At 31.8% G+C, this 24,766-nt stretch overlaps 6 protein-coding genes and 1 long non-coding RNA gene across 18 annotated transcripts; 3 read left to right on the forward strand and 4 right to left on the reverse strand.

The window, feature by feature from the left end:
* Positions 1-208: 208 nt before the first annotated feature.
* Atg101 (autophagy-related protein 101) lies at positions 209-3,952 on the reverse strand. Of its 4 annotated transcripts, XM_069119508.1 has the most exons (3): positions 3,581-3,938; positions 2,501-3,266; positions 209-2,185 (listed from the first exon to the last, which is right to left on the reverse strand). In XM_069119508.1, exon 3 carries the CDS (start codon positions 2,175-2,177, stop codon positions 1,521-1,523), a length of 657 nt encoding a protein of 218 aa, XP_068975609.1. In that variant the 5' UTR covers positions 2,178-2,185; positions 2,501-3,266; positions 3,581-3,938; the 3' UTR covers positions 209-1,520. The 4 variants fall into 4 exon arrangements, with proteins under 4 accessions (XP_068975609.1, XP_068975608.1, XP_068975610.1 ...); XM_069119507.1 differs by lacking the exon at positions 2,501-3,266 and having other exon boundaries at positions 3,581-3,952; XM_069119509.1 differs by lacking the exon at positions 3,581-3,938 and having other exon boundaries at positions 2,953-3,296.
* A 184-nt stretch (positions 3,953-4,136) lies between these two features.
* Positions 4,137-5,836, reverse strand: LOC138182999 (epimerase family protein SDR39U1). 4 transcript variants are annotated; one of them, XM_069119503.1, is made up of 6 exons: positions 5,406-5,836; positions 5,201-5,307; positions 4,872-5,142; positions 4,539-4,804; positions 4,354-4,467; positions 4,137-4,287 (listed from the first exon to the last, which is right to left on the reverse strand). In XM_069119503.1, exons 1-6 carry the CDS (start codon positions 5,431-5,433, stop codon positions 4,174-4,176), a joined length of 900 nt encoding a protein of 299 aa, XP_068975604.1. In that variant the 5' UTR covers positions 5,434-5,836; the 3' UTR covers positions 4,137-4,173. The 4 variants fall into 4 exon arrangements, with proteins under 4 accessions (XP_068975604.1, XP_068975606.1, XP_068975605.1 ...); XM_069119505.1 differs by having other exon boundaries at positions 5,201-5,342; positions 5,662-5,834; XM_069119504.1 differs by having other exon boundaries at positions 5,201-5,342; positions 5,623-5,834.
* A 391-nt stretch (positions 5,837-6,227) lies between these two features.
* MED10 (mediator complex subunit 10) lies at positions 6,228-7,178 on the forward strand. The gene is made up of 3 exons (XM_069120054.1): positions 6,228-6,409; positions 6,725-6,808; positions 6,897-7,178. Exons 1-3 carry the CDS (start codon positions 6,288-6,290, stop codon positions 7,084-7,086), a joined length of 396 nt encoding a protein of 131 aa, XP_068976155.1. The 5' UTR covers positions 6,228-6,287; the 3' UTR covers positions 7,087-7,178.
* Positions 7,179-7,315: 137 nt separating this feature from the next.
* On the forward strand, positions 7,316-11,061 carry Hexo1 (beta-hexosaminidase 1). Of its 2 annotated transcripts, XM_069120046.1 has the most exons (7): positions 7,473-7,600; positions 7,675-7,808; positions 8,257-8,665; positions 9,087-9,533; positions 9,675-10,186; positions 10,320-10,450; positions 10,632-11,061. In XM_069120046.1, the coding sequence occupies exons 3-7, from the start codon at positions 8,417-8,419 to the stop codon at positions 10,862-10,864; spliced, it is 1,572 nt and encodes a 523-aa protein (XP_068976147.1). In that variant the 5' UTR covers positions 7,473-7,600; positions 7,675-7,808; positions 8,257-8,416; the 3' UTR covers positions 10,865-11,061. The 2 variants fall into 2 exon arrangements, with proteins under 2 accessions (XP_068976146.1, XP_068976147.1); XM_069120045.1 differs by lacking the exon at positions 7,675-7,808 and having other exon boundaries at positions 7,316-7,600.
* On the reverse strand, positions 11,055-20,312 carry Adcy2 (adenylate cyclase type 2 Ac76E). 2 transcript variants are annotated; one of them, XM_069120040.1, is made up of 19 exons: positions 20,172-20,312; positions 19,145-19,311; positions 18,519-18,848; positions 18,188-18,382; positions 17,950-18,056; positions 17,739-17,850; positions 17,468-17,595; positions 17,233-17,391; positions 17,016-17,148; positions 16,585-16,649; positions 16,043-16,148; positions 15,812-15,876; positions 15,494-15,664; positions 14,248-14,491; positions 13,864-14,027; positions 13,477-13,717; positions 13,138-13,392; positions 12,157-12,271; positions 11,055-11,517 (listed from the first exon to the last, which is right to left on the reverse strand). In XM_069120040.1, exons 1-19 carry the CDS (start codon positions 20,251-20,253, stop codon positions 11,255-11,257), a joined length of 3,102 nt encoding a protein of 1,033 aa, XP_068976141.1. In that variant the 5' UTR covers positions 20,254-20,312; the 3' UTR covers positions 11,055-11,254. The 2 variants fall into 2 exon arrangements, with proteins under 2 accessions (XP_068976141.1, XP_068976140.1); XM_069120039.1 differs by lacking the exon at positions 11,055-11,517 and adding an exon at positions 11,524-11,838.
* On the reverse strand, positions 20,172-24,627 carry E(z) (histone-lysine N-methyltransferase E(z)). 4 transcript variants are annotated; one of them, XM_069120043.1, is made up of 12 exons: positions 24,411-24,627; positions 24,029-24,330; positions 23,693-23,935; positions 23,401-23,617; positions 23,206-23,229; positions 22,834-22,934; positions 22,587-22,764; positions 22,126-22,500; positions 21,765-22,055; positions 21,506-21,688; positions 21,251-21,416; positions 20,172-21,181 (listed from the first exon to the last, which is right to left on the reverse strand). In XM_069120043.1, the coding sequence occupies exons 1-12, from the start codon at positions 24,544-24,546 to the stop codon at positions 21,121-21,123; spliced, it is 2,277 nt and encodes a 758-aa protein (XP_068976144.1). In that variant the 5' UTR covers positions 24,547-24,627; the 3' UTR covers positions 20,172-21,120. The 4 variants fall into 4 exon arrangements, with proteins under 4 accessions (XP_068976144.1, XP_068976143.1, XP_068976142.1 ...); XM_069120042.1 differs by having other exon boundaries at positions 23,206-23,226; positions 24,029-24,342; XM_069120041.1 differs by having other exon boundaries at positions 24,029-24,342.
* LOC138183328 (uncharacterized) lies at positions 20,481-23,104 on the forward strand. The gene is made up of 2 exons (XR_011174034.1): positions 20,481-20,621; positions 23,050-23,104. It is a non-coding gene; the product is annotated as an uncharacterized LOC138183328 (long non-coding RNA).
* Positions 24,628-24,766: the final 139 nt, after the last annotated feature.

Here is a 24,766-nt window from a genome sequence, read left to right on the forward strand (position 1 = left end):
TTGCACACTCTTGCAGAAGCTTAATTTAATATAGCGAAAGTAGTACCGTGTTACTATTATACATTATCGAAAAATGTAGGTATATTTACGATAAATCTAATATTTCACGAAAGTATTTCATTTTTTAAATTATTTCACGTTGCAATAACACACACGAAAAAACTTTTCATCTCTTGCTTTTTTTATATAAAAGATTCATACAAAAGAATGAACTTTAAAAAATTTAATTAAGACCATTACATAGCTTTTACTTATAGGAGTGATCTATGTCAGCTTGATACGTTTTTTATTTCACAAATAATTTTCCACTCAAACAACAATATTAATTTTAGGACAAAAGATTCATTGACATTCAAGTAAGTATATTTACTAAAACTTTTTAGAATCTTTCGACTTATCTGTAATATATACAACGAATTATATTATTACTACTATTTCGCTCTTTACATCTTTTACTTAATCAATACGATCGTTATCAATTATTCTTTTAACAAGGATGTTTTAACAAGAGCAAACTATAAAAATTTACTTAAAGTCTATTTTTCAATCACATATACATACTACATATTTTCACATTTACATTAAAATGTAGAGACAAGCACTTGTACTATATGTTTATTCACAATAGTAAGTCTAGGTTTCAGTTATATATTAAACATCAAATATGTGCACGAGATTTTTCAAACATAGAAAAAAAGAGTGAGAGAAAGAGAGAGAGAAAGAGAGAGAGAGAGAAATAACAGCTTTATATATTAGAACAAATTTATTACCTTTAAATTTTGCTAAATAAACACATACACTGTTTTATTTCCTTACAATCGTCATGTATTTTCAGAGAAAAATAAAACAAAAAATGTTTTCTCATTAATGAGATGTCATTATTCGCCTATTAACACTATTAACAATATCCACATCTCAACAAATTCGATTTTAAAATAATGAAAAGTAAATATTTCATATTTAATCTATAACTGATTACCTAGGAGACTTATGCAATGGACGATATTCATGGAATAATATATGTATACGCAAAAAAGTAACTGCTATACACAATTGGTTCCTTTGTACTATAGAAATTTTACAAATATTTTAAGTTTATACAATTGTAATATATATATATATTTCTTTTCCCGTTTTCTTTCTGACAAATATTGTCAGCACAGAATTTGCGTAGACATCGGTCAGAAATGGCATTTTGATGTATGGGATTGATCTCTTTATCCCACTTTATTTCAAATATTGCATACAATTAACTCTATTTATCCTTCTAGGTTTCAATCCTCTACGCAAGTCAATACATATAAAAACATGTAATGTGACAAATGTTTATAAACTACAAGTAAAAGAAACTAAAAGAGTATGAGTAAGGTATGATTTGAGTATATATGAATGCACACCATTTCATATGACAAACAGAATTCCTTTGTTAATGAAGGAAAGTTCATGTTAATTTATCCAAGAATGAATTTGGATTATATATACATTATACTAAAAAAATTCTCATGGAAACTAATAAACAACTAAATGGATAATGTCTCTTTGATCAATTTTTTCATTGTATTACCCATTGTTGTACTCGATGGGCCAGAGGTGGTAAATGATAATTTAAATAGATAAGGTTGTATATCAGGGTACGATGTGTCAAAGATCAAATCCAGTTCAGCTTGATTTGGCATTTTAGGTAAATAGTCATGTCGATTCATTACTTCTGTTATGTAAAGAATCTTATCTGTTAATAAATCTCCAACTTTTTCTCTACATATCTGTCGTTCATGTTCTGTTGCTAATTTAATAAGCTCTAAGCGTACTGTCCATACTTCCCATGGTATACATTCTGGTTGAAAAGGCCAGCGATTTTTCTTCTTCTGAAAGAATTCCAGGGATATTTGGCCAGAACCTGGACTATCAGTAGAACGCAAAGCTTCAGAAAAACCTGATATTTCACGTTTCAAAGTTTGATCCAGGTGTACCGACGAACAACAGACGTAAGTAAAATCAATGAAGTCGCAGTCAACATCCTGATATCCAACAGTACCTACTGAGTAACTGCCTTCTTGCTTATATTTAAATTTGCCAAGACTTCGATGGAAAAGGACACTATGAAATATACTTGCAACTGCCTCATCCACTTGTCTGCCCTCCATACTTAATTCAAATAACTGAGTTCTGGCATTCATGGTGATTCCTATTCAACAAAATGTCAGTACAAATGTATAAAAATTTTCACAAATTACAGTAAATTAAGCAAAGTTAAAATAACATAATATTTTTTCTTCATATATTTCATTATTATAATATTTATGCTAAAATTATTAATATTAATTTATTATTAATTGCTTATTAAATTAACGAAGATAAAATCGTATGAAATATGTGAATTAGATTGAATTCTGCTTAGATCAATGTGAAATTAAATTACACATATACGTATCTGAATATCTAGCGTAAAAAAAATATGGATAAAAATAAAGCAAATATGATTGTGTCGATTAATCCTAACCTCGTAAGAACAGTGGTAAAAACGATGATTATCACTGGATACTTGTTGTGATATTGGATGATATTTGGTCATCTTTTAATTGTAGAGAAATATCCAATACGTCGAAAATGTAATTAAATAATCGTTGAGAAAATGCATGGAAGTAAGTCCTCCGAGTCTTTAAAAATTTTATATACGAAATATTCAACATATATGTGGATACATCGAAGTAAAATTACAACTTATGGAATTGTCTCGCTTCTTTAAATATTTTACTCTTATTTTTAGACATTCGAGAAATAAGAATTACATGAACTTTTGACCACAACTTTAACTTATTTCTTTCTTCTTATTTTTCGCTTTATTTCTTTTCTCTAAATTTTCTTCTCTATGGAGGAATTCTCTTAGAAAAATTTAATTGCAGGTCATTATTATTAATGATCGTCAATTACACATAATAAAACGAATCAAACCAATATTCCTAATATATATAAATTCCTGTAACTAGTTTCCTTCAATGTTCACACAATCACTTCCACCAACATTATCACTGCCATCATTCTATAAATTTTTATCATTTAATTTGAGTGGTTACTATATTTTCAACATTTATGCTTCACTAGATATTATTCGCTTTCAAATTTCTTTATAAAGAAATTCGTATATATGTAAAATTTCACAAAATCACTTGAATTAAACCAAATTACTTCTGTTTTCTTTCTCCGATAAATAACAGCTGTCCTCGCGGTATCACGCCATTTTCTATTTTCTTTAATCTTATTTGACTCTGCAATATGCAACCATATGTACTTACTTACACACATGTACGTATATATGTAACATCCGTATAATTTTAATGCAATATTTAATTTAATTTAATTTTTAATGCAATAATAAATTACAGAAAAACACAATTAGTTTATGAAAGAATTGCTATAATAGTTCAGAAAGTAGAGGTTATTTATCGATATATGCATATTTATTATGAGAATGTTTCTTAAAATTTTAAATTACGGTTTCAATGATCAGAAAATTTACGTTCGTAAAAAGCTAAAATTTATAACATGATTATCAGTTATTGTAAAATTTGATTATATTTACTTTCATATGAGAACATATTTAATTTGAATGTATTCAGAAAACGCTCCTTAATATGTAGACAAAAACAAAAATAAAATTATATTAATACTTTCGCTGCGGAGAACTCAAAAACGAATTATTCCTCTGAGTAGCCGGCGTGACAGTGAGAGATCCGTTGCGCGGATGGTACGATGCTCTGAGAGAAGAAAGCTACTCTGGCCAATTGCCTATAAGCGCTGTTCGCAACGAAAGGGTTAATAGGAAACGCAGTTGGAAAAATGCAGTGCACACTTATATAGAGTCACATTATTTTGGAAGTTCATGTTATTAAATACATCGGGATTTTTATCACAATCTATTTATTTTCTTTTTAATAAAAGAGACAAATAAATTCATCAATGTATACATAGGAAGTTTTGCAAAGAAAGAATTGCAAAATATTAGAAAATAAATTAATTATTTCTTGTTTCTATATACATACATAGTAATATATGAATGTAAATATATAAATTAATATTGTATTATACAAGTTAATACAATCAAGAATCAGTATTAATTTTAAAATATTGATATTTACATATTACTTCAATTAGCTCTCTAATCTCGATTTATGATTATTTATTTTTGCCAAGTACTTCAGCGCAAGCGCAATTAATATCAGGATATTGGTATTGAAATCCTAATTCTTTGACACGTTTAGGAATAACTTTTTGTCCCTCCAACATAATCTGAGAAAGGATTGATATAATTATTAACTACAACAGAACATAACACAACATATGATTTATACTCACTTTTGCCCGTTCTTTATTGAACAAGCTATTCAAAACAATGCGTGGTACAGGAATAAAAGCAGGTCTTTGCATTACAGATGCAAATGCCTTAGTAAATTCTTTATTTGTTACAATCTGTAAATAATAATTCTGTTAATTATGCTTATTTATTATTATTGAAATTAACTTAAATTTCAGTTAATTACCTGGGGGGCAACACCATTTAGTATACCATATACGCTCTCATTCTCAATTGAGAACAAAAATAAATTTACTAAGTCCGTTATGTGTATCCATGGCATATATTGATTTCCACTACTAATAGGGCCACCCAAACCAAAAAAAAATGGTAAATATATTTCTTTAATCATACCGCCATTTTTTCCTAATACAACTCCTGACCTAATTGTGATCTGTCTGATATTGCTATCTTTCGGAAGTTGTGCAGCTTCTTCCCATTCATGACAGAGTTCTGGTACAGGTTTGAAATGATATAATTATATTATTTGTACTGTATTAACATCAAAATGACGATATACCTGATAGGAAGTCATATTTTTCACACTTGCTTTCTTCAGTGTATTCTGTATCACTTGGTTTATAGCAAGAAACTCCAGAAATTGTTACAAAAGCATTAGCTTTAGTATGTATTATAGCTTTAGCTAAAGATTTTGTTGTCTCTACTCGACTATTTATAACATTTTGTTTAAATCCTTCTGACCATCGCTGTTTTGGATCAAGTATATTCTGACCAGCAACGTTGATTACAGCAGTTGTATTTTCAGGTAAACCATAACATTCCAAATCATGCTAAAAATTTTATTTTATTTATTATTATTACATGCTTATATTATTTAGTTCGTCTTACCCATGAAATTCGATTTGGCCCAGGCATGCGAGAAATACATGTATAAGGAACTCCTTTACGAGATAATGAACTTATTATCTGTGTTCCAATAAAACCTGTACCACCACCTGGGAGAATTACATAACCTCATCCGTAACGTAACCTATTAATTGATGTTATTTCGAAAGTTTATCTTACGTTTGCTGAATGAAAAGAATAAACTTGCCTATGACTACGTGTTTTAGCATCATCATAAAAGTTAATGTAAAAATGAAAATGTATTATAGTGTTTAGATGTTTGATATGAATATGTTATGGATTGTATAAGCGTAAGTTTTAATATATTTAATTAATACAATATACTGGCTTTATTAAATTATAATCGATTACAAGGTAAATTTAAAATATCTTTTTCATATCTATATACACACATATACACGCACAGGCACAATACGATATTTTAGATATTTTATTGTTTATACTTATTTATATTTTATATTTTTGATGAATTATTTATTTTTTGAAAATGTTATTAGAAAACTACGAAGCTTATTTCTCTTATACAACTTGGAATTCAATTATGTAGCCCCGAAGTCTGGTAGTATCAGATATATAAAACATGACTATGTGAGCTTGTGGCTGGTAGCCGTATATTTTTTACATATGTATGTATATATATGATTGTATACACAGGTCTGAAAATTGTAATGGAAAGGGTAAGGCTGTTAGCGATCAGAAAATGTTTCTGAAGTAAACTGCGCCAATCGATTTGATGGTCTTCGTTGTCAGCGCGCCTTTTGTCTGCAATCTGAAACAGGACCGTGTCTGCAACTGAACTGTACTCTATTATGTGAATCTACATTTATTTAAAAAACATTCTTTTATACTACATAAAATACCGTACGGTTACTCTAAATAAGTTGAAAGAAATTATGAAAAGTAATTTAGTTTATATTCTTTACCTTCAGTGGTAAAACTCAACGAAACACACATCTCCCGATGTTAAGAAGCTTATCCCCACTACGGAAGTTTTCGGACCTATGCCAGTGCATGCGACCGTGGAATAGGAGCTAGGTACTAATTGTATATATACTATCAAATACGAAACATGGCGTCTACGTTAGAAAATTTAGAAACACAGTTGGAGCTTTTTATTGAGAATGTTAGGCAAATACGTATTATAGTGAGTGATTTCCAACCGCAAGGACAAAATGTACTGAATCAAAAAATGTGAGTTGTGTATATATGATACAATTCATTTCATTACGTACATATTTAATATTATTGTTGAATCAACCAAATAAATATTTCATAAAATTTTTATCCACGTGTCTATCAGGGAAAAGATAAATTATAACCGTGATTTAGAATTATTATTACTTGTAACAGAATATTCCATTGAGATTAATAATGATTAATAACCTAGGAGAAATTTAGATATCATAAAGTATGGTTAAGAATGTTTAAGGATTTAACATTATTGGCTATTGTTTTTATATATGTTATAATATATGAATTTTTTATGTTCATATTTTTATGTTTTAGTCAAGGTTTAGTAAACGGGTTACAAGAAATAGACAAACTTAAGTCTCAAGTTCAAGATGTTCATGTACCTTTGGAGGTTTTCGAGTAAGTATGTCAAAATCAGCGGGCTATGTTGTTGATTCTTATAACAAAGAATTCATATCTGCAATTTATCATATCTACATGGTTTTAGTTACATTGACCAAGGCAGAAATCCACAATTATATACTAAGGATTGTATAGAAAAGGCATTAACTAAAAATGAACAAGTGAAAGGAAAAATCGACGCTTATAGGAAATTTAAAGCAAACATGCTTGTAGAGCTAACTAGAGTTTTCCCACATGAGTTGGCTAAATATAGAGCTATACGTGGTGATGAATGAACAGAAAGTAAACCAAACAACATAATGCTTTTTTGTTAATTTTTTACCATATCCTAATTACATATATAATAAATATTTATTAAAAAAAAATACGTATGTTGTAGTAGATTTTATTTTTATGAAACATGTCCCATGAACATACATTACTGCGATATAATTATGGCATTTAGATTGTGTATGGTAAAGTAATAATTTTAAAGTAATCGTTTATTATCAGCAATTAACTTGAATGGTATAAAAACGAAACTCTTTTTTCATCGAATTCGTTAAAATTCAAATTTATTAAACAGTAATGTCGTTACCCCACTTCGTGATTCTTTATCCAATCAAAATGGATTTGATCCATGTCGCTAAGCGAATAAAATCATTCGAATGAAGAGATATCCGCAGTATTCAGTCATTCGAAAGACGTATCTATGCACGGATGAAACATGCGAAGTATTAATATGCTCACTTTGTTACTTATCGTTTTTATTATTGGAGTTAACACGAGTGATAGTATTGGAGAATATAGGTAAGTAATTCTTTCTATTTTTTAGATAAAATTTATAAATAATTTTTAAGCAATTTATAAAAAAATAAAATAAGGAGACGTGTGGAATCAGCGTTTTAAATTTGAACGATTATAATTCAATGCAAACAGTTTTCCTTGAAAATTGACAAACAGACGGTAAGAGAAAGAGAGATTTGTTCCATTTTAACTTGTATAGTGAAAGCAGCAGGTAGATACTTACGCGTACGTGGCACCTTATTCATCTACATCATAGGTGATATTAAACAGAAAATTAAATGAAACTGAACACGAAAAAAATGTACTATTATCTCGAATCGTAAATCGTAAATTTTCTAAATATTATAGTTTAAAAGTTATTAATAAATTCACGTTATAATAATTGTTAATCTTTGTTATACATGTATATTTTTACACATGAATAGATATATAATACATATCTTCATTTTTATTTTATTTTATTTATTTGGTTTATCAGTTAATGGCAGAAACAGTATTCTGATTTTTTCTGAAAAGAAAAATGTTTTATTTTATCTATTTGGTTTATCAGTTAATGGCAGAAATAGTATTCTGATCTTTTTTTATCTGAAAAGAAAAATGTTAAAGTTATATATCCGTGAAGAAGGAGAAAAGAAGAAATCGATTAATTTTGATCACAGTTCACTATGGCATTATAAGTGCGAGGGTGGTCTCTGTAAGAAGGAGTTAATCACAAAGGATGTAACTGAACCCATTTCGTTGGAAGTATGCGAACTGTTTTGTGGTGCATCCAGTTCTCTGTGGCCAAAACCAACTGGTCACCTGTCTTTGAGCAAGAATATGGTTCAGCTTAATCCAGATAAGATTTTATTAGGCGATGTACAAACTGGGACACAAATTGAATATCTTCTTGAAAGGAATATACTTTTATTAAGAAATATCGTAAAGAACATTGGCGGCAAATTAGCAAATGGTGGCGGGGTGGGCATGCTTATTCAATGTAAAGGTTACCTCGAAGATAACAATATTAAATTGACCTTGAACACGGACGAAAGCTACAATTTAACTGTAACACAAACGGATAAAACGGTGAGCGCGTGGTAATCCTTTCACAAAAAGCTTTGTTTGTCGTTCAGTATAATTTATATATATTTCATGCGTTCGTAATTAATAACAGAAAGAGAAAGAGGAATTTAAAAAAACACTAAAGATTAATTGTAATATAGTAGGAGAGAGATGAGGCGAGATAATCAGAGAAGGAAAGATCGTATCGAGAACGTTATTTCCATAACATATTACTAATACATATTTATGGTTTTATACGCGAATATAGTCCGGTACTTCGGAACAGGTTTTCGATTTTGTTTGTCGACGAACTTGAATTATTAACATAATTTTATACTTAACAAAATAATTTATATATCCTCCTAAATAAATACTCAAATATATATGTAATATAAAACATATAATTACTCTTGTTTCTTTCTTTTTCTTATTTTATAATATATAGCTATTGGAAGTGACGATTATAGCGAAATCATATTTCGGTGTACGACATGGTCTGGAAACATTGAGTCAGTTGATCGTTTTCGACGATTTACGGAATCAGATTCAAATTCCGAATGAAATGGTGATTGTTGATGGCCCTGTGTATCCTTACCGTGGCGTATTATTGGATACTAGCCGAAATTTCATTGACAAGGCAACGATATTGCGAACGATCGACGGCATGGGCATGTCCAAATTAAATACGTTGCATTGGCACATTATCGATTCTCAAAGTTTTCCCTATGTTAGCAAAACATGGCCGGAATTTTCAAAATTTGGCTCCTATGCAGCTGACAAGATTTACAATCAAGAAGATGTGAAGGAAATTGTTGAATACGGCCTTATTCGCGGTGTTAGAGTATTACCGGAATTTGATGCTCCCGCCCACGTGGGAGAAGGGTGGCAATGGGTAATTGAATTTCTTTACTATCTTTTATTTTATGCGCTTTAACGAAAAAAAGGGAATTGAAAGCAGAAGTTAAAATAAAAGAACAAGAAGCAGATGAAGAATGAAAAGCAAATGAAATTCTGATGATTCTATCGCTTTCAGATTGGAAATGATACAGTTGTTTGTTTCAAAGCAGAATCCTGGAGAAATTACTGCGTTGAGCCACCTTGCGGTCAATTGAATCCGATTAATGAGAAAGTATACGAAATTCTCGAAGGAATATATAAAGACATGATACGGGATTTTCAACCAGACCTGTTTCATATGGGTGGAGATGAAGTGAATATAAACTGTTGGAATTCTTCAGCCGTTATTACAAATTGGATGCAAACTGTAAAAAATTGGGATCTATCAGAATCAAGTTTTTACATGCTTTGGGATTATTTTCAAAAAAAGGCAATGGACAAGCTGAAAATCGCTAACGATGGAAAGGAGATACCTATCATTTTGTGGACTAGTGGCTTAACCAACGAACAAAATATTAAATATTTGGATCCTAAGAAGTATATCATTCAAGTATGGACAACCAAAGATGATCTTAGTATTGGTAGATTGTTACGAAATAATTTTAAATTAATTATTTCTAATTATGACGCTCTCTATCTAGATTGTGGGTAGGTAAATAAGTATTTTCAAGTTATTATATTATTAGTAGTATTATAAATTATTAATATACTCGTAATTAACAATTTAATATTAGATTTTTGCATCCTCCACTTTCTATTTTGCTTATGTTTTTTCTTTTAGTTTCTCAGCTTGGGTAGGCGAGGGTAATAATTGGTGTTCTCCTTACAAAGGATGGCAGATCGTTTATGACAACTCTCCTCTGAAAATGATCAAATTGCAACATCTCGAGAATAAAAAACATCTTATATTAGGTAAATATTTCTTTTTACTTTGAAATGCAAAGATTATATTGTTATACCTACAATGTCCGATTGGGCTTCTTTTGTACATTTAAGAAGTAAGCGGCTTATTAAAGAGAAAAATTTAGCCATAGTGATGTCACACAACAATTATATACATATATAATATAGGCATATCTTTGTGTTGTAACAGGAGGTGAAACAGCTCTTTGGACGGAACAAGCCGATAGTGCGTCAACTGATACGAAAATTTGGCCTAGGTCCGCAGCATTTGCTGAGAGATTGTGGGCAGAGCCCAATTCAACTTGGATTCATGCTGAATATAGAATGCTGAGACATCGAGAACGATTCATAAAAAGAGGAATCTCTGCTGAGACCTTACAACCTGAATGGTGTTTGCGAAATCAAGGACACTGTTACGCATAATCTGTCCTTAAAAAATTAATGAACAAAATCGTTTACTTCTTTCTTTCCTTTCTTTTTTTCTTTTTTTCTGATCCTATCGATTTTGATTAACACTTCAATTATATATACATAATATGTATTTGCTTATGTGTGAATATATATAAACATATAATTGTTTGTTTATATAACAGTATAACATTAAATAATTCATAATTTTATCATGTGTATTCATAATTTATTCACTAATGACATTACTAAGTAACAAGTATAAACTCAGGTTATACTCTTACTTTTTTGTTTCGGCTTTTAGAACGAACAAAGTGACTGTTCCTCTATCTCTTTTCTTTCATTGCATTTTCCGTTTCATTTGCATCTTTAGATTTTGTCTGACCTAAGTCAAACATTCCTAAATTAAGTTTCTTCTTTGTCGTCGAATGGTGTTTTTACGAAATATGTTATTAAAGTTCCTTTTCCTTTGACATAAGTAGGGCCTCGACACGTCAATTCATAACCAGCAGCGATTAGAATCTTGGCTGTATCTTCAGTAACTTGAAGTTTTCCCATTTCTCCGCAACTATCCATTCTTGATGCTACGTTTACGGTATTTCCCCAAATATCGTATTGAGGTTTTTGTGCTCCGATCACTCCTGCTATCACAGGTCCATGATTTAAACCTATAACGAAAGAAATTTTGTTATAAAACCAACTAGATTATACATGTATACTAATAGTTTTTTCTTCCTTAATAATAAGTTTTTTCCTCCTTTCTCTCTTGAGGTAAACTTTTTGAAAAATGTAATATATTTTTGTATTTATTAAATGTCGTCTTCCCCCTCTATTATATTGTAGTATCGGAGAAAAACTCTGGGGAAAATTCCGATGAACTACAGGTAGAAAACAATAAAAGTGTTGACTGGCCCGGAACAATGGGAATCCCGATGGGCCATATACCCGTGCTCCTTTATGATATTGGGTAATTAAAAGGTTATCCACGTCTATGGAACACACGTGCGTGCTAGGAATACCAAAACTGTGGTATATAAAGCAAGTTGTGAGTTGAGTTGCGAATTATCAATTTAACTGTCTTAGTTATATCACATTACTGCATTAAGTTCACGTTAAATAACCATCGTTTTTGTTTAAATCATAATAAATAAATCCATAAAGATCAGCAACCAGTGATTTCTACAATATTTTCTTGTTTATTTTACAATAAATTATTTATTAAATCTCTTCTTTTTGTATACTTCTGGCAGATTAACGTTACATACACACAATATAGGTTCGTACTTATATTTTTAAAGGAAACTTACCCATTCTTAATTTAAATCTTTGAAAAGATTCCTTGTTGATTTGATCGAGGATTGTCATCAAAGCAAGAGCAAATTCAACGAGAATGATTATATTATGATCTTGTTTTGAAAGTTCCTGAAAGTAAAAAATGTCTAATTTTGTGTAATTGTTTAATTGAAATTTCGAAAAATACCGTTCGTATTGTACCACTGTAACGTCAAAATGAAAAGTAAATGTACATTCATAGTGTAAGTACACTTATAATGTATCGACGGGATGTACACAGGTACCCAAGTATACGTTTTACGTCCCGGGACCTACCATAAACCATAATCCTCGATCAAGATAGCCACCATACTTATTCGGACTCGCAATAATCCTAAGGAACCGTCATCTTCCTAAAAAACTAACATCAACGCCGAACCTGGCACAACGATTCTCTTTTCAGCGATTTCTTAGCTCTTTATTATAGTATCGCGGAAAGATTGTTTCAGAAAGACCCGACGAAATATATACAGTATTGCGATAAAGCGTAAGTGCCGACAGGTCGAAAGGTTCGGGACACTTCAATAGGCCCATCAAAATGCCTTCGATCTTTCAGTCAAATAGTTACTCGGAAGAAGGCAAAGATGACAAAGGGATGTTTGAGGGAGAAAGTCGATTAACAGTCAGTTGTTGCGAGTTGGTTAATACATTTTCAATCAGTCGGCATCATAAATTGTTATTTTCGTGAAAAGTACTTCTCTACGCATCAATCGCACTCTAAGAAGTTGTTAGAAATAAAAGTGTGTATTGAGTCTGTTATCTCAGTGTTATAATCATTTCAACCACCCCTATTATCTTAACTGAAATACCGTTTCAGCTGATTCGTGGCGTCGATTATCGTATCGTAACGATAATTTACGACTCTCGTTGGCACGTTACACCATGAACGCGTCTCCCCGCGAAACGGTTGAACAATATGTATATCTGTAACACATATGATCGATTTGCATTTTTACCTTTTCATCAATATCTTCTTTCCCTGGACTAAGACCAGAAGCCAACATATAAGTGCTACCGATAGTTTTAATTTTTTCGATTCCAGAAAATTTTGGTTTAAGCAACAATTTGTCAAAATCACATATAATTTCATTTAGAAGCCTCAGACATTCCAATCCTTGTTTATTTATGTCGGTTTCATCATAGAATTCCTTATAATTTGGAATGGATGCAAACATTACGGCAATACTGCTGTATCTTTCATGATAAAGATCCTATGGGAGAATTTCTAAGCTTGAGAAACATTTTTACTCGTTTACTACTGTTGCTGTTTAAGTAGCGAGATGTTAAATGTTCACCTGAGTTGCTCTGACGTTCGTTAAAAAATGCTCTGCTACATGAGCAGGCAGTATGTTTTCGAGGAGAATCTTGTTAATACCTCTCATAGTTTCTACCTCATCCTGTTCTATTTTCAGTTTATTTTGCCATAGAAAATCAGTTCTCGAAGTATATTCAATTTGTCTATCCAAAATGTGCAGCACGAGGCATACAAGTGCAAGTAAATAACAAATTGTGAATAAATAATGAATGCGATAATGTCTGCGAAATAAGTCATGTATATAGGTATAAACATTACAATTTGTTGTATACATACACATATGTATACATATAAATAAATAAACACCGACATTGAGATTTCAATATTTTTTATATAATTTTTGAATAGTATAATTATTTCTACTTACTCGACGGCCTCGATCGCATTATACAATCGTGCGATTGGTGCTTGCGAAAACACAAATACGATTGTTGTTAGAGAGAGAAACATTGTGCAGAATTTTAGCAAAAAATCAACACGTAAATGTGTCCAACCTACGATTAAGGACATCACCGCAGTATATATATATAACTGAAAAAGGAAGAAGAAAATACCCTTCCTGAATAAAATAACGCTTTTTTGTACTGTATCTGTATACACAGTTAGTATTACATAATCTCGAATTTTGATGTTATTTAATCAAGAACTATTACAATGGGAAGTTAATACACCTAGTTAGTCTAGTCGTAAAAAAGAATGTTAAAGTTAACTTTTTTCATGTACATATTTATGTATAAATATTGATACGTACTGGTACGATGACATCGTATTTGTTTGCCTGTTCGATATCGTTCAACAATATACTAAGAACGCATGACGTGATCGTTAAAATGACCGTAATTAAGTATACTGTTATTCTGACTTCCCTGTTCAAAGATAACCAACTTCGTATATTGTTACCATCGATTTTGGTTTTAATATTTGACCAACATAATATGGAAAAAATGGATAAACATGATAAAACAGGTAGAAAACAACTGTAAACTGTGATGCTCCTGTAATAAAAATATCTATGTGTAACGATCTATACAGGGCGTGTCCGGAATCGTGATACAATTGCCGAAACTCATAGCGAAAAAATAAATTGAAAACGAAGAATAAAGTCTTTTTGTATAAGGATTTGTTTTTTGAGAAAAGTAACTGAAAATTTTCCCGATACACAGTAAGTATACTCTTATTTCCCTTTTGCAGATATATACACAAATGGTCGTTTTTGGTACGGTAATCGCCAATGACATAGAGGAGATACGTACATTTCCGATCGTCTAAATTATTACGGCGATATTGCTACAATATAGGATGTATGTATATAATCGATGACATTTCTCTTGAATCAACTAATGGGAGAATCATCCTTTATGATACTTATTGTCGACTTGTATATATGTATTTGTTTCATCCCGGAACGGAACAAGCAAAAGAATGTGTCAAGTTCCCTTGACAAAGCTTATAACACGATCACAAAGGAAGACTACTTTTAAATAGAGATGTTGTATTCAGGCTGCTTAAGAGCAGTTATAAGCCATTATTCGCGAGTGAGTACTCTCCTGAGCAAATAGGATTCGTTTTTCGCTAGAACGATCACACTATCGGCGAAAAAAATGCAGCTGTTCGTGAACAATCTGTCAGTCTGGATGCAGTATTAAAGCATATTAGGAGTAACAAGTATTAATTTTTTCAAAATTTATATTTTTTTTTCACGCTCAATAGCCGAAGACGTGTTATCTCGGTATTTAAATTCCGAAGAATAATTTAGAAACAATGAGCACTTCACATCAATTCTAGTATCGCCCCACCTTTATTAGGATAAAACGCGCCAAAGTCAGATGGGAAGGTTGCCGTGAACATTTTGTACAACAATGAATCAACATACATCCTAAATCAAGCTCAAACATTCCAAGTACGTCGCGCGTTTTTTGAATTTTTTTAATCATATATATTCTTTTACCAATACGAGGAAAATCGAATAATAAATTAGTCGGTTAATAGGTGCTTACCTCGGTAAATACATAATTTGAATGGCGAAGATCATAGCATAAATAATAGTTGAAGCGAGGAGATACCATGGATATTGTTCATCAATCTGTTGGCGATATTGAAGTTCTTGGTTTTGATCATAAAATCGATAAGTGAAGGATGACATGCCTTCGTTGCTCTGACACCATTTTCTATTGTGATGAACACGCATATGAATATTGAATATTGGATATGTATATATATATAGTGATGCTTAATTTATGCTATATATGTATGTATGTATGAATATCATGCATGATATTTATAAAAACGAAAAATAAAGAAAAAGATAAACTCACCTTATATCGAGAAAACAATTAGAATTACTATTTACGAAAAGATTCGATTCAATCATAGCGATGCTCTATAAGAGACAAAGAGACACATAATGCGTTAATTCCTATAGTTCAAATTCTTGATTTAATCATTGCATTAATACAAGAAAGGACTAATTTTCCTTCTTCAGATTACTAACTAATTACTAACTAATTAAAAACAATAAATTGAATGACAATCAGTTATTTGCTTACCGTTAGGCCAATGTTTTTAGCAAGCGTAGCTTCTACAACGTTGGCGAAAGGTTTATCAGCACCCCAACTTTCAACATATTTTGTCATTTTACTGCTTGGTCTTGATCTGCTCAAATATAGAGATGAAAATTATTTTAAATGTGTATTTATAGGTTGTTTTCTTCTTTTCTTCCGTTTTCCTTTCTCTGTTTCTTTTTCTTTTTTTTTTTTTCTTGAGTAACAATTATCGAAATATCAAAAGAAGACGTAAACAAATGATACTTTCTTAGCCTGTTGAACTCAGTTAAACATTACTCATTAGTGGTTAATACAGAAGGTATGAAGAAGAAGAATGTGATTATCATTTTAAAAGCTAAAATTGAACGATCCTGTTACGACATTAGCTATCTATTGACAGTGCACTAATTTCATTCGGGTTAGAGAATTATAATTACATTTAAAGCCAAATTTAAATGCGGGAAGGTGGCATTGTTACAGCATTGACACAGTTTCCATACGTGAATAGACCGAAATATCGAAACTGAACGATGTGCCGTGTTCACCTGGACGGTATGGAGACAGCACTGCGTTCGCGCTCATCATCCGTGTGATTTTCTTGGTTGGCTTTCTATCATAATACAAAATAAATCATTATGCATCAGATTTGGTTAACAAATTCAATAACTCGAACCAATGTTCGAAATATCATTATTAAAATAAAATCAATCAATCAGATTGTAATTAAATATTCTACTACAGTAATCGATGGTAATTGAATAATTATTTTTTCTCGATACTCGATTGTTTTACCGATTTTGATACATACACGACATTTTTACCTTAATTTTTAGTTTAATTTAATTTATTGAAATTAATTTAAATCTTATGCACAGAGCATTAATTTTTATATCACGAATATCAATGGAAAATTCTAATTTGTGATTAAAATGTTTATTGATAATGATACTGATAGAAGAAGAGGATTTGATCTCACCTTTGGTGGCACTATCAAAAAAGTTTCAATATTATGCTGCGCAAGATAGCTCTCTCGCGAGCCTCCATTGCCAGGTTCCACTTCGAAGTGATTTCCAAGATGAAGCAGGGTAGCTTTAGTTATATGCACTCTCCTTGAAAAAAGGAAAGCTATTCGAAAGTAAAGGCATTTTCCCTCGTTCCAACAAGCGAAGTATATGATAACTAGAATAAATTACCCCGGTAAACCACCGCTCTCCATATGGTTTGCCAGTGTAACATCATCACTCCAAACGTCAAATTGCCATTTTCGTAAACCAAGTACACCGCATAGCACGTTTCCGGTGTGTATTCCTATTCGCATATCCACATTGAATCCCGTTGCTTCGCGAACGAATCTAAGAAGAGGAACGATCGGTCATATTTGTATCATTCTAGCATTGCGGAGAAAGACCAGCTTATCCTTTCTTCTACCTGATAGCATCTATCATTTGTAATCCCATAGTCACGCAATTATACGCATGATTCGGTCGAGAAATGGGTAATCCTGAAACGCAGTAGTAACAGTCACCCAGGATTTTGATTCTCATGCATTGATTTTCCTAAAAATGAGAGTTTGTGTTTTTTTACTCAAACATTATCAGGTTGCGAATTTAAGTTACGATATTTCAGTAAGGCAGCAGACTCATTTTGTGCGATACTGAATAATAGGAGACGATCCAATAAAAAATGATCGCGACTTTACCTGAGCGATTTGATCGAATCTTCCGAATAGTTCGTTCAATATCTTTACCAAATTCGAGGCTGACAATTGTTCTGAGAGCGGTGTAAAATTAACAATGTCCGCATATAAAATACTGAAAGAGATATCATTATTCTTCCTACCTATTTTACGTTTGGCTAATACTAATACTAGTACTAATGAAAATAGTATTTGGTTCTATCCTTTAGCTTACCTAACATTGTTATATCGTTGCACGTACATTTCATGGAATCTAGTTTGCGTATGTTTACGAGCCTCTTGACACGCATCCGCCATTTTCAACATAATGCTTCTTTTCACCTGTCTCAATTTTATTTAACAAATTTAATAAATTTATTTGTCTCAATTTAATTTTATTTATTTATGTCCAATATACTTGAACGGGCAATCAACAATGGTAATGTTTTATCAGAGGAAAATACAAAGCTTACCTCAGCTGCAATATAAGCCGGAATAACACTCAACAATAACTGTTCTTGTTGTTCTCTTTCACATTCTAACTTTATTCTGGATTCGATGACTGTTTTTGTTCTAGAAAACGTTCTATTGTGTGCTTTTGTAGTTAGGATGCTATAATACGAACCCGACAAAACTGCGGCAAACAGAAAGACGATCTCGCTGCATGTCTAAATTAAATGGCAAGGAGAATGATCAAATAAGTAAACCCGAATATGAAAACAAAGTAAATGAAGATACAAGAAATAAAGTAGTAGTAGTAGAGGATATGCTAGTTTAAACAGGCAAACAGGTATACCGCCATACCTCGACTATTTGATAGTAGCTCGAGTGATCGAGAAATACGAATCGCATGCCTAAATGAACAACAATTAGCGTAATTGCAAGAATCGTTGGTGTTTGTCGACTATCTCTCGGTAGTACAGCGATCATTGCGTGAACTGCGATAAACAAGGGTACCGAAGCACGCACGATTATAATTCCAACACCTAAAGTAGCAGACGCAATAAAGCCAATGAGAAGTCTAGCTTTAGCGGATGCTAACGTGGACGGTAGTTGCGTTATTAGTAGTAAACTTAATGAAGAGAATAATAATATCGCCAAAGTCGATATAGGGACAGTCGCTTCAGTTAAATCCTGTAACAAAACGAAACGAGTGGGCTAAGAATAATTTTAAGTTTTTTCTTTCTATTTTAGACTTTGGATACATAATATGTATACATACGATTACTTGTGGGTATATAGTAACGAAACCAAGTATTGTAGACTAAATATACAATAACTATGTATTTTACGTATGTACTCGTGTATACATATTTATTTCCCTTTGTTACGCTAAATAGTTTATGAGCGATAAAAAGAGTACTCAGTGGAGTTACGAAACTAATGGTTTAGCGCTATTTTAATGTTTCGTAGGGACGCATTAAATTTACCTGATAGTTAGGAACGCAGAGAATTCCTAGTGCGGGAATCAAGGCAACGACAGCAACGAGGAGAGTGCCAGCATAGAGGGAGGCTGTTAATTTCCCCTCGTATTTGCTTCGCAGTTGTTTTAAATCCTCAATGTCGGCTTCTTTTGCCACATGTTTCTCTGATTTTTCTATAATATGTCCATATATTGCATATATTAACTACTATTACTACTAAGGTTGAGAAATAGTAATATCCAAGAAAGTTAGACAATTGAAAAACCTCTAACTCGCATTAAAAGCATCTCTATAAGCATCGAGAATCGAGAGCAATAGTATCGCATGTGTGTATATAGTATTGCATGCACGTACGAACATATATAATGTATACATAGGTATAATACATACATAATGCAAGCAAGTGGTATGTATATATGCAAGTACGCACTGCTAAGCGATGTAAGAGGTGTAAGATATCTAATCCCCCTCCCCATTACATTTTTTACGATCTTACAATTTTTAATTGTCTGTTTCATTTGAAACAAACCAAATCGACAAAAATTACTCAATAAGAAGGAAAAACAGAACATCTAACGAATTCACGGTTCTTTCTCTCAATGTGCTTCTAGCTTTAAGAGTTGGCTGATTGCCAGTACGAGCTATTTCCGATCTATGTAACTCAACGGAAATTTAGTTGACTTTTTTCTTTATTGTTAGTCATGCGTAATGTTACCCTCGCAAAGAATCATGTTCGCGAATAGCTCAACAATAAATGTTATTAAAAGTATAGTTCACGTACAGTTCGAGCAAAATATATATCTATCTTAAATCGCAAATCTTTTTCTATTGTTTTATGATGCATTAACAAGCTCGGTTTCTTTTATTCTACTTTATTTTTATGAATATATGAATGTAGATTGATAGGATGAACATTATTAATGTCAGTACATGCACATTTTTATCTCAGTAAAGAACTATTTGTATATGTATCTAGTTTCCTACTTGTATTCGCCTCTATTGAACATGACATCATGTAAGCTTAGATCATTACCTTCTGCTGGCATAACACTGGTAAAATACTCCGTTTCTGTTTCGTGTTTTAATTCTTTCGACTGCTTAATTTTCTCAGTCATTGAATATTCAATATTTCCCACTTCTTTCAATTTTTAATCGATCAATCACACAAAACAATTTTTGAGCGTTGCTCCGATAATTGTATGATCAGAAAATGTTAAAGTGTAAGTGGATCACAAGGAAAAAATATAACTATTATACACTGCAACCTATTCGTAGTTCTTGCACTTTTGGATCCCTTACCGCGATGGTGGGGAGAAGGAGAAGTAGGAAGAAGGAGAAGAACAAGCGGAAGAAGGAAAGAGAGAAAGAGAAACAAAAGTAATAAACAGATTATCCGATCGATACAAGCAACATTTTTAACATTAGCATGTTTAATTATGTTAATGAAATTCAATTATAATTCATTCTGGAACGACATTTTGTTGTAAGTACAAGATTTAATGATTACAATGATATTCTGACAGATATGTATACAAACTATTCATAGCGATTACTATCTTGAAAATACGAAGATCGCTATTAATAGCTCAATTGTTTATCAAACAAGTTTATCACAGAGCTTTTCCATTATATATTGTTTTAAATTAACATCGTTTATTTAGTCAGATTTATATTAAGTATTTGTACATACTATAACTTTCTTTATTACTATTAATCTTTGTTTGTGAAACGAAAAAGTAATATTTAATTTAATCACTTTCGATTTAGATATAAAACTAAATTAGATGATAAAGGACTATGAACAATATTATAGACATTAAATCGATATTTTCCAAAATACATGTATAATTTATTGATTATATTTCTCTCTTTTTTGCTTTCATTTGTTTTGTAACAAAAACTGTATTATTATTTCTTTCTTTTTCTTTATCTCTCTTCAATCTTTATCAAATATGTTACTGTCTAATGAACTTTATTTTACATTATAAAAATTCCATTTCACGTTCAATGCCCACGAATTTTAATTGCTCTGTTGGTCCATATCTGTAGAAGAAGAAATATATAAATATAATGCGAAAATAATGTGATACATAATAATGTTAGCAATTTTACCTGTAATCAAAAAATAATTCCTCGCCAGGTTGAATAGCTCTTTTTGCAAAAATACCTATCCTATGGTCGCCATTTACCATCATTACTTTTGCATAGCAATTAGGATTTATTGAATGATTCGCGAATCTTATTTTATTGCCCTTTCGAGTGGCATCCACGACAAAGTCTAAATGTTAAAACGGCAAAATTAATAGAAATTTGATTGTTTTTCAAACATTGGTAGGAAATTTTAAGATTTGTTACTATTTTTCTTACCGTTATTAAGGTTAAAGAGGAAACTACACATGTACTTATCATACACTTTGCCTCGTCTGTCAGCTTCATCTTGACTTATAATTTCACCACAATATTCCGATATAAATTCATTCTTTGCCGCAGATTCCTTAAGAAATATTCCCCAGCCAGCCACATCAGATGGTGCCATTAAAAGATGTTTGTCTGAAATTACATTATGTTTTATATGAAGTGAAAGTTAATGTTATGATTTCAAAAATATAAAGATGTATATACATACGGAGACCGCGTTGAACGCTAACGTTTTTGCACGATATTTTAGTGATATGAAACTGATCTGCACCGCATGTTTGGCATAGATCTGGGTCACATTCCCTAACGGCTAGGTAACAGGGGCACTGTTTTGTATTACATTGAGCTTTACATCTACATCCTGGGAAACGATTCTGACATTCGCTACTGCATTGGCAAAACTTCTCGCAGAAATTCTGAGCTTGTATACATGGACACGAGTTATCGCACTGTCTTCCCGGGTGATCACATGGAGCAAAATTATGAACATGATTGGCACCTTGAAAGCAAGAATATAACGTAAATTATGAATTTATAGAAAGTAATATTATTTATTTTAGAATATTCACCAGAATCCTTTTTTAGCTGTATTTTTCTACAATGCATTGACCAAAGACGGTGTTTCTTTTTTTTCTTTCGTGGTGGCGTAAAGTCCTTCAAATTTTCGACTGCTGGAATATCTGACGCTTCTTTCTGTGCGAACTGATACACTTCCTGACATGTTTTAGTCAGCATTATTTGTGCTAATGCGCACGGATTACCAGGGAAAGCTTTATGAAGAGCTCGAAATAAACTTTGTTCTGAACCTGTCCACGAAGGTTCGCTTTCTGTCTTTATTCGTTTATCGAGACCCAGAAGAGTAAATGGAGTTTGATTTTCCGGTTGAGCTTGATCTTCCATCAATTCTTCGGATTTTGTTTCTTTATTAACGTTTTGTTTAAAATCTATAGCAGCGATACGATAACAACATATGAATCAATGTAGATACTATGTAACTTATTTAGAAAAAATCAGTTATTCTGTATATTACCTTGACAACCACCTGCTTGACTATACTTATTGCTATCATTGCTATCTTCACTACTCGCTTCGTTTCCGGAATCTACGCTTGCTTGTTTCCGTACCTTTCTGGGTCCACCGCGTTTCTCATCGCTTTCCTCGTCTTTTATATCTGCCGCTTGTGCAGCAAGTTTTTCTTTCATGCCTTCCTATGAAACAAAATTCGCGTTTTAGTTGCCTGCTTTTCTTGTTACTGTTATTGTCATTCTTGTTTTTACCAAATGCATGTAACATTCTGTTCCACAAGGTTCAGAAAAAGGTTTTAAATCAGGTCCCTTTCGTTTTTGCAAATTTGGTCCTGGATGACAGACTTGAAGTCCTATAAGTAACAATGTAAATTCAGTGTGAAGCTATTTCTAAAGGAAAGTATCACAGACGATGTAGAATTTAGTATGTGTTCACAGCGTTGAACGACCAACGAAATATGATTGCAGATGTATCCTTGATGGCTTCTCCATGCTAAACGAAAAAAATAAACCGAATAAAGAACGAAGAAGAAAGAAATGGGAGAAAGAAAGAGAAGATAAAAGTAAAAAGAGAAAGAAGCGTTTGTTCAAATATGATCGTTTGTATGCAGTGTTGTTCTTTACCTGACGGCGACGCTCCCCTGGCTGCTACAATAAATCAGGAATCATAAATGATTGTAATTAACAGATGATCAATTTAAGGCAGGGATACAGCATGGTGTATAGCCATTAGGTTGTATCTCAATACTGATCTTTATAATTAAATGATATAATCAATTTAAGAAGAGTGAAACATTTATGTCTTATTTTTATACTCACGATGGAGGAAACAGTCGTATTTGAAGCATCTTCTACAAAATAACGTATGGAAGGAATGCATTGTTTGTTCTCTAGGTACACTCTTTGCATTCACTCCATCAATATTCGGTGTACATTCTGGAGGTAAGATATTGGGATCCGATCTCTCCGTTAATTCTATATATTTTTCTTTTAATTCTTCTGGCCTACCTTTGTCAGGGAACATACTAGATATTGCCTATAGAATTAATATAATGATACTATAAATGTTATAAATAATAAGGTAAAATTAGTTTCTATATATACCACTTACATTAAATATATGCATAGATGGAAATGGATTTTTATCAGTTTTAACTTCTTCCAACAATTTTTCTGCTTTAATTTCTGTTTTGATAAGAATATCCTTCTTATCTTTATCTTTATCATCTTCTTTTTCTTTTCCTTTCTTTACTTGTTCTCTATCCCTGTCCTCTTTTTCATACTGTATTAAAGCATTTACTAAATCCACAAAAATTGAATCATCCATGAAGCCCGATTCTCTGTCTCCATGTACCTAGAATCAATCGATTAAACTTACTTTCCATAATGATAAATCATTATTTCATTTTAACAAAGATAGCTTTTATTCTCATTATATCGCACATACTTTTCCATCATAATTTTTTATTAACTCTTCGATAAATGTACCATCTTGGTCTAATATTTCATCCCCCATATAAGGTATGTTATGCAACACTGTTTCATCTTCAACCATAAAATTCTGTTGTATTGGAGCCCATGTATACATGGTTGGTATAGGAGTGACTGCATTAATGATCTTAACAGGACATGATTGTACATCATTGTCAGAACTGGTTACTTCTGCCTTTTTCATACAGGATACATGTGGTGGTATATCTTGCATTGCAAGCCACATTGCTTTCCCGTCTGCCCATCGTTTTTGTTCAACTATTAAAAGATCTAAGAAGTAGTAAAAATTCAAAACAAGATTTGCTTTAACGATAGTGAGAAATAAAGAAGATACTAACCGGACATAATCTTACGGTTTTGATTCCAAGCAATTTTTACCTCGTCTGCCCTTTTATAGCGTTTCATTTGTCTCAAACGCATGTATTCCGATTTTACCCGTTTTTTCCATTCTGCAGATACCTTTGCTTTCGACATTGCAACGAAAGCTTTATTCCGAATACTACAAAATGGTGTATGAGTACTTGGATTTCTTTTATTACTGAAACTGTCTTTATTTGACAGTGGATGTAGATGTCTATGATGTGATGACACCGATAGTAGTGATATGGCGGTAAATTCAAATCCAAATTCAAATAAACAAAATTCCAAAATGGGTATGAATGTGTAAATTAAGAATGAAATTCGAAATCATTTA

The sequence above is a fragment of the Bombus flavifrons genome, chromosome 9 (genome assembly GCF_040668555.2).
Source record: "Bombus flavifrons isolate JBK064 chromosome 9, iyBomFlav1_principal, whole genome shotgun sequence".
Classification (NCBI taxonomy): Eukaryota; Metazoa; Arthropoda; class Insecta; order Hymenoptera; family Apidae; genus Bombus; species Bombus flavifrons.

What these genes read in the sequence shown, in the direction of transcription:
- LOC138182999 (XM_069119503.1), bottom strand. Translation starts at nt 5,433, where the DNA reads ATGATGATGCTAAAACACGTAGTCATAG. An exon ending in AAAATATGACTTCCTATCAG is followed by an intron (nt 4,805 to 4,871) that starts GTATATCGTCAT and finishes AACCTGTACCAG; the next exon opens with AACTCTGTCATGAATGGGAA. An exon ending in TCAATAAAGAACGGGCAAAA is followed by an intron (nt 4,288 to 4,353) that starts GTGAGTATAAAT and finishes ATCCTTTCTCAG; the next exon opens with ATTATGTTGGAGGGACAAAA.
- MED10 (XM_069120054.1), top strand. Translation starts at nt 6,288, where the DNA reads ATGGCGTCTACGTTAGAAAATTTAGAAACACAGTTGGAGCTTTTTATT. An exon ending in AATGTACTGAATCAAAAAAT is followed by an intron (nt 6,410 to 6,724) that starts GTGAGTTGTGTA and finishes TTTATGTTTTAG; the next exon opens with TCAAGGTTTAGTAAACGGGT. An exon ending in GTACCTTTGGAGGTTTTCGA is followed by an intron (nt 6,809 to 6,896) that starts GTAAGTATGTCA and finishes ACATGGTTTTAG; the next exon opens with TTACATTGACCAAGGCAGAA.
- Hexo1 (XM_069120045.1), top strand. Translation starts at nt 7,518, where the DNA reads ATGCGAAGTATTAATATGCTCACTTTGTTACTTATCGTTTTTATTATT. An exon ending in GATAGTATTGGAGAATATAG is followed by an intron (nt 7,601 to 8,256) that starts GTAAGTAATTCT and finishes TTTTGATCACAG; the next exon opens with TTCACTATGGCATTATAAGT. An exon ending in TAACACAAACGGATAAAACG is followed by an intron (nt 8,666 to 9,086) that starts GTGAGCGCGTGG and finishes TATAATATATAG; the next exon opens with CTATTGGAAGTGACGATTAT.
- Adcy2 (XM_069120039.1), bottom strand. Translation starts at nt 20,253, where the DNA reads ATGACTGAGAAAATTAAGCAGTCGAAAGAATTAAAACACGAAACAGAA. An exon ending in GCTACTATCAAATAGTCGAG is followed by an intron (nt 18,383 to 18,518) that starts GTATGGCGGTAT and finishes CATTTAATTTAG; the next exon opens with ACATGCAGCGAGATCGTCTT. An exon ending in AAGATTTAAATTAAGAATGG is followed by an intron (nt 11,839 to 12,156) that starts GTAAGTTTCCTT and finishes TGTGTTCCATAG; the next exon opens with ACGTGGATAACCTTTTAATT.